Genomic DNA, 7,504 nt, shown 5'->3' with positions numbered 1-7,504 from the left:
TCATTTTCCTCTTGTTCCAGGTCTTGGAAAGCCTGGATGAACTGCAGTTTCTATCTTTCTATCTTCTTATCTCTTATGAGAATCCTGTATCTTCGGATTAACACCACCTTCTCTTAAGCTAACTTGCATGGGCCCCACTGCTTGCTGACAAGAATTGGGAAGTGACTATAGGGAAGTGGTTGTCTCAATTCTAGACTGCGGGAAGAATGGTGGCAAGTGGATATATTTAGAGAAAGGAGCTCTGAAAAGATGATCAGGTGCTAGATCTGGGGAAGAGGAAGCAAAGGAGACGCTGGAGAGGGGACTGGAAGAGTCTGCGCTCGTCCTATAGATTTTTCTTGTGTTTCCCTGATGAGGGGGCGATGATTACACACTGGGAAACAATCCACGGGAACTACATGGCTTTGTCTTCTTTGATTTTACAGCTAAAGATACTGTCCTTTATGAACAATATAAACAAAGGAGACATACCTCTCAGGGTAGACTGCGATCCCTGCCCCTCTTACATAAAATGGAAAGAACGATATAATGGCTACCTGTCCATGTCCTCATTGTTGTCTTGGCTATGAGAAAATTCAGGTGTAACTTTCATGCTTGGTTACAATAATAGTTTTGTTTTGAGTCATTTCATGTGTATCTTCCGAAATTTCTGGTCTTTCCTTTTTCTACTTGCCATAACTTACAGTTTCATATATGCCTCTACATTTTAAGAAGTTTCCCACTCCTTTGGTAAACAGTGTGGATTTGAATTAAAAGTAGTGACTTATTCTGCTCTACATCACAAAAACACTCTTTGTGTTGCCCCCAAGGGCAGTGCTTCATGAAGAGCCACGTGGGATTGAAAGTTCAGTGATGTGACAGTCTAGGTGTGCAGGAGGCCCAGGACAAAGGTCCTGTCACCTTTACTCTACCAGCCCCAATGCCTTTAGCATGTCCCAGCCCAACTCTCAGCCCTGCCCTGAAAGCCCTGCAGAAGGAGGACACCTGGCAGAGAGCGCTCCCCACTTCTCAGTATCCAACCTACTCATCCATTTGGGAACTTTTTGGTGTACCCATTCAGCAAATACTCATCATGCACTTACTAAGTATGAGGTGCTCGCTCTGGTAGCTCAGATACAAAGAAAAATACAATGAAAAACTAATGTTAACAAAAATATTTCACCAAGTTAAAGTCGCCCTTGGCCCATTCATGAAATATTTTCCAATCTCATTTTGTGAATGGCATAAAGTTGGAGCTGGAATTCACGCTCTTGTCCCAGTTTGTTGCAGGGGCTCTAGAGAACCTCAGCTGCACCGACCCTGAGATTGCTAAAAAATCATGCACAGTCGTGAGCAAGACTGTGGTCCGAGGCTGCGTCAGAACCCTGTTCAGAGGGAGGTTTGATTTCCTCACTGGATGACACTGCATAACTTTCCCCACCAGGTGTGAAACTCACCTTTGGGAGTTTTTTCTCTTGTCTCTACTTATAATGGACCTGTTGACCTAGGATGGGATGAGGATGTTGCAGAAGGAAGGGAGTGCAGAGCACGGAAGCACTGAGACCAATGGTATCTTGTGGAGAGGGAGGTCAGGAGCCTGCCTGACCATTTGCCTTTCCCAGTGGTGCTGGCATCTGCCACAACATCAAATCAGTCTGCTAAAAGTGTGCAGAAAGGAAAGGCTGTCCTTTGTCTCAGATCACTTTAGAGACTATAAGGAGGCCATTGCCACTTGGGCAGGGTGAGGGGATTCCTAGGATTAATCATTGTTACCTGTGCTGGTGTGGACAAAAAAAGAGTTCTATGGAAAGTAACCTCCCAGGGTGATCTGATCATAAATTCCTAACTGGGCAGGTCATGGTGGGTAGTCATGTTCCAGGCCTATCACTTCTTTAGTAACAGGGTTTGTTTGTTTTTTTGCCTTAAGCAAGCACTGCCCATTGTTTCTGGGCATTTAGGTAAACACACCTTTGAAATGCTTCTTTTCAGACCCTCAAGAGAAACCTGCCTCAAGAGAGCAGATAATCTTGTTAACTATCCTGTAATCCATCCCCCTCTTGGTTTCTCCCACCTCATGTAATCTTCCTTCCATTCCTTTAATTCCAAATGCATAAAAGAAGCAGCAAACTGTCCTTCTGAGAAGCACTTTCTCAGTCTGTTGAGCTCTTGCTTCCAGATGTATCCTCTCTTTGGCTCAAATAAATTTTTATAAAAATTCTCTACAGGTTTAGATGTGCTAACATCAGCCTTAGCTATTGCCAGGTGTTACATTCGGGTGGTGAAAGGTTTTCTAGTGCAGCTTATGAACAGCTAAAAACAATATCCATGTCATAGACAGGGCTGGGCTAGCCATGGGAAGAAATTGAAGGCAGGAGAGTTTGGCATCATGTAGTGGCGATGCTTGAACAAAAAGGAATTGGATCTCTTGGAGGCTGGTGTCTCCACTGAAAAAGGAAAAGGCTTGACTTGGCCCTTTCCATGGTTGACTGTGACCCAGTGCTACGCTCTTATGTAGGACAGACGGTATCCTTTGCCATAAACGCGACCAAAAGCCCTCATGCCCCGCCATCGGCCTCTTTTCACTTCATCCCTCAATCAAATACATCCCCTTCATTTTCCTGCTACCCCCATGAAGAAATGAGTCAACACTGGGCATGGGAAAACCATCATTAACTTCTCTTTAAGAGTAGCAGAGAACTCAGCAGAGAGTCAAGGAATGGGCTATGGGCTAAGGAGCCTACTTCTTCAGGCTGGGAATTCACAGACGGCCAGGAAGGACGAAGAGCAGGAGATGTCATTCCAGAGCCCGTCCTTTAGAAGGATCACACAATCTTCCTCTTTGTCATGGTCATTAGGCTCACCCTTCTTCCAGTTACTGTAGGTCAGCCTCCCTCCTGTCACGTACATAAATCTGCCTTCAGTCACCTCATCTGTAATGCCCAGGAAAGCAACGTCGGGGACCACATCCTGGATGGCTTTGTTCTCTTCAGCATTCTTGGGTGTAGCCACGGTGGCCTGGAGCTCAGCGCACACAGCCTTCACTTTGGAAAAGGGCATCTTTTCACCATTGGTCACATACAGCTTCTTTCCAGACTTTTTGCCCAGGGAGAAGGTTTGCACTGAAATCACAAAAGGTGGGTGAGGTTGACTGGCTCAGAGCCCAGCTCAGGACAGTAGGCAAAAATTCCCTTGTCAGGGATCTGAGAACTCTCAGAAACAGCCCCTCCTCAACCACCTGAGGCCAGCTCCTAGTAAGGAGGCACTCATCAGCTGTAGAGCAAGGCCCTGAAGGAAAGCCTGGCGTCTCCTGGGACATTTCAGCATCGAGATAATCATCTGTAACACACTGTCTCAGTGCAGGTGGACACAGAGGAACATGCTTGGGCCCCAGTTCAGGCTTGGCACCAGGATAAGAAAGAGGCATGGACAGCCATCTGAGAACAGTGGATGCTGAGAAAGGAGCAAAGATTGTGGAGCCAGCGGACCTCCATGCAATGCTTCCTCTGCTGCTTCCCAGCAGTGTGCCAATGAATGAGTATCTGCAAATCCTGGACCTGTGTTTGCCTCCCTGTAAATAATATAGGTATAACCCACACATAGTGTTGGTGAGGGATAGAAAGAAGCCATATTATGAGAAAATGCCAATCTAGCACAGACTCTGGTATATAATAAGTGTTCACAAATGTTTGTTCTCTTTCATCTGAAAACCTAGAGTGCCGTGAAGAAAAAGGTGAGCGCCAGGCCCACATGGGGGCAGAAAGAAGGCTTACCCTTTTTGGTCAGGTCCAGTTCTGACCTCAGGCTCTGTATCTCTCTCTCTAAGTTAGCCAGCGTAGTCTCAGCAACTACAAAGCAATAGAGAGTAGGGTGTTTATTGAGAAAAAGTTCCCAAACTGGAGACATGGTATTTAAAAAAAAATTAGCTTACTAAAAATTATGCTTATGCCAGAAAAATAAGAAAACAAAAAGAAGCAAAAAGAAAAAAATGACAACTATATTTCTGCTTTCCCAGATATACTTCATAACTCTTGTGAATTGTAACTCTGAAACTAACAATAATAACAGTGACTTGTAAACTAGATTCTGGATACTTTTCTTCACATACTGCTTAAATATTGCATTATTATAATTATTTATGAGAATAGGCTCAAGTCATTGTTCCCTTTTTGAAAAATGTTCTTTATCATTCTCTTTCGTTTCTTATTCTAGGCGAACTCTTTAATATTTTCGTTATTTTGATGGGCCAATGGACAAGCATTAATATGAGGTCAATATTTTTCTTTTGTTGTTACTGAATTACTTCATTTCACCATGAATAAATTGAGCTGATGGTCCAGTTATCCTGGGGTTCTATGAGGCAGACCATTTTCATGCCAGTCTTGTGACTATACACTTAAACCCAACATAAGCCACATAATAGGAGCCTTTCCATTTCCTGCCTTGCAGCCTGGAACCCCAATTGGACTGTTTCAGCTAAAGAACGGGCCCATCTCCTGCAGAGGCCTGCAGAGGGGGTGCCTGCCAGGGTTGAGAAGCCTGTACTCAGGCACCCACGAGAATACCCTCAGGCCCCAAGTAAGAGTGAGAGGAACAAGAGTGCTGGTTCAGGAAGCGGAGGTGAGCATCTGCCAGTGGGCAGCAGGAGAAGGCTCACCTCTCACCTGCCCTAGAGTGCTCGGGTCCTGGGACCCCTCGGCCCACACCATGCTGGGATGAGCGCCTTACCTGAACTGTCTCCACGATCTCCTTTCTGTCCCTTTTGTCCTTGCAACCCAGTAGGACCTGTGTTTCCTGGAGGCCCCAATTTCCCTGGAGGGCCCTGCATACCTCTGAGGCCTTGCCCTGTTGGAAGACGAAGGAAATGGCACCCAGTGGCTATCATTCATCCTCTTCCTCCAAAAACTCAATACTCGATTCACATTGACCCCAGAAACCACCAGTGAACTAGAGGTGACTCAAAGAAGAAAGATCTTCCTGCATCCTGGGGGACAGCCTGTCCCAAGGCCCAGCTCCATCTCTATGGACATCCACACATCACCAATTCCTGTGTGGAAACGTGGGATCCTGGAGACCACAGAGCACCTTTGTTTTAGAGAGAATGACATTTACAAGAATTATTCTGAGAGATTCACCACCCATCATAATGACAGGTGAGCCGAATCATGGCTCTGTGCTAGTCTTTTACAGGGACCAGACTCCTCTTGGGGGATAAAGAAAGCAGACCAGCCTGTCCCGTACCTGGTTCTCCCTTTTCCCCCTTGGGTCCATCTCGCCCATCTCTGCCTGGGGTGCCTTTGGTGACAGGGATGCCACAAGTAACCACTGAACAGATCTTCTGGGCATCATCACAGGTTTTTGTTTCTGAGCAGGACACTGTCACCACACACAGAAGGACAGGAAGCAGTGAAAACTGGAACATGGTCCTTACCTTAGCGTGGAGAAAGTCAAGGAAAATAATTCCATCTCATCTTGTTTAGGCAACTTTTCTACCACCTCTGGTGTGTTGTGCCCTGTGCTCAGGGCAGTGGACACAAAGGGAAATGCCCAAGCCTTGGCCCTGAGTTGCTCCCAGGCTCGTCGGGAGACAGACAAGTAAGGCATATCAGAGTTGGATCAGTGCTAAAACAAAGGTAGAGATGCGGGAGGACTATAAGAGGGGCCTGTTCTCCCGGGGCCCCCAGTGTCCCTGTGGGTACAAGGCTTAGGGGGCTAGGCAGTCCCTATGCCTGAGAGCCCACAAGGTCTGGAAATGACAAACTAGGCCTGTCCCTGGTGGCCTGGCACAAAGGCAAGCTCATTGCCTATGTGAACTTTGATTTTCTTTTTCTCAATTCCATTTTTTGAGGACCAAGTAAGCCTCAGTTTCCCTCTTCTTTCCCTTCCAATGGGCCCTAGAGCTAGACTCAAACTGTGGCAGGTGAGGACAGGTCTCTCAGGGCCCATTTGTTGCTGGGACCTGGTTTACGACATCCATTCTCTCATTGATATAAAAATTCCTGTTTTATACTCTTGGTTCCAACCACCCTCAGAACCACAGTTGTTCCCCTGACAGCCTGTCAGCCATTTCGTATAAAGTATCTACTTTGTGACACGCCTTTGCTGGGGGCTCACAACCCAAAGTGCCCTGGGTCAGGCCTGTGACCCTCAAATGGGACCATCCTTGGTCTTTGAATCTGGTTACATGACACTTAAATTTGCCTCCTTCTCTTGGTTTGAGATTTTCCAGTTAGAGGCCATTTCTGCCAGTCAGAACCCAGACTCCTAAAGGTTTCTGTTCCCTCTTGACCTGGAAGCATTTTAGCTTGTGCTTCTCCTGGCAGGATTCTCTGCATGATGCCTAGAGGCCTTCCCAGCTCTGTGTCCCATCCAGCTGTCAGATTTCCCTCCAGCCTTTGCTCAAGCTGGCCCCTCTTCCAGGGAGCCCTGGCAGCCCAGCCCCCATGGGCCTCTTCCTGTGCTCCTCTCTGGGTAATTCCCATGTCTCTGGCCCTGGTTGCATAACCACTCATCTGCCCCTGCCTGCCCTGGCCTGTCAGCTCCGTTAATCCTTCCTGTCCTCCAGGACTCAGTGGGAAGTAGTTAGTTGGAGGGGAACTTCTGGATCACGTTCTTCTCCACTTTTCCTCTTTCTATCTCCTCCTCCTTCTCCTTCTTTCCCCCTTCCTGATTATGCTTGAGGCCAAAGTCAAGCTTGAATCTGTTGCTGGCATACACACCCCACTTCTATTCTTCTCTGTGGCTGAAAATACCAACCTTCAGTGTGCAAATGGTCAAGTGGGTCCAGGAAGGACTCAAATGTCCCAGGTCAAGGACACACAGAGGCCCTGAGTGGGCCGGACAACCCCACCAAAGCCCTTGCCTGGACCTCACCAGGATCAAGCCAAGTGGCCAGGCTCTTGGACCAGGAATCCACCTCTGTCCTCCAGAAATGACTTGCTAAGACCTCTTCAGAGCACAGAGACTGTGGCAGGGAAGCTGTCCTCCAGCCCAGGCCTCTAGCAAGTTCCTCAGCAATGTCAGGTTCGGTTAGCCTGGTGACCAGGGACAGTGCTGGACTGGCCTTCAATCCCAGGTTAATAAACAACTTACCGTCCTGAAAACTGCTATATGCTTGGCAGTTCTCCAGGGCTGCTGGTGGACCTCCAGCATTGCACTGGGCAGCTCTCTACTTTAATGCCCAATCCTCATTCTATTGCCCCTCCCATACCTCCATCTCTAGAGATTGGCAATTGATCCTCCAGAATCACAGATTCTCAGGCTAGTTCTCTGCAAATATTTATTTCTAGAAGAGACATGTATAGACATTCTACCAAAAAACACCGCTCACGCACACTCACACGTAGATCCGTGCACACACAGGTACACACTTCTGTAACCATTGTTCTGACTAGTTCACCCCTCCAATAATGTGTAGTTAACTCAGCACAACAGGGACAACATGGTCACCTCATACCTTCCTTTTTATTCAGAGCATTTCTCAAATGTCTTCTTTGGGCATGTCACGGGGCTAACTAGGCACCAGGAG

At 47.2% G+C, this 7,504-nt stretch overlaps 1 protein-coding gene across 3 annotated transcripts; it reads right to left on the bottom strand.

Moving 5' to 3' along the window:
* Positions 1-2,632: 2,632 nt before the first annotated feature.
* On the bottom strand, positions 2,633-7,143 carry LOC109378116 (mannose-binding protein A-like). Of its 3 annotated transcripts, none has more exons than XM_019634577.1 (5): positions 7,069-7,143; positions 5,218-5,407; positions 4,705-4,821; positions 3,750-3,824; positions 2,633-3,098 (listed from the first exon to the last, which is right to left on the bottom strand). In XM_019634577.1, the coding sequence occupies exons 1-5, from the start codon at positions 7,126-7,128 to the stop codon at positions 2,725-2,727; spliced, it is 816 nt and encodes a 271-aa protein (XP_019490122.1). In that variant the 5' UTR covers positions 7,129-7,143; the 3' UTR covers positions 2,633-2,724. The 3 variants fall into 3 exon arrangements, with proteins under 3 accessions (XP_019490122.1, XP_019490124.1, XP_019490123.1); XM_019634579.1 differs by lacking the exon at positions 7,069-7,143 and adding an exon at positions 6,733-7,033; XM_019634578.1 differs by lacking the exon at positions 7,069-7,143 and adding an exon at positions 6,850-7,032.
* Between the last annotated feature and the right edge of the window lie 361 nt (positions 7,144-7,504).

Source organism: Hipposideros armiger, unplaced genomic scaffold (genome assembly GCF_001890085.2).
Source record: "Hipposideros armiger isolate ML-2016 unplaced genomic scaffold, ASM189008v1 scaffold_1747, whole genome shotgun sequence".
In the NCBI taxonomy this organism is placed as follows: domain Eukaryota; kingdom Metazoa; phylum Chordata; class Mammalia; order Chiroptera; family Hipposideridae; genus Hipposideros; species Hipposideros armiger.
This window is presented reverse-complemented; position numbering and strand designations above follow the sequence as displayed.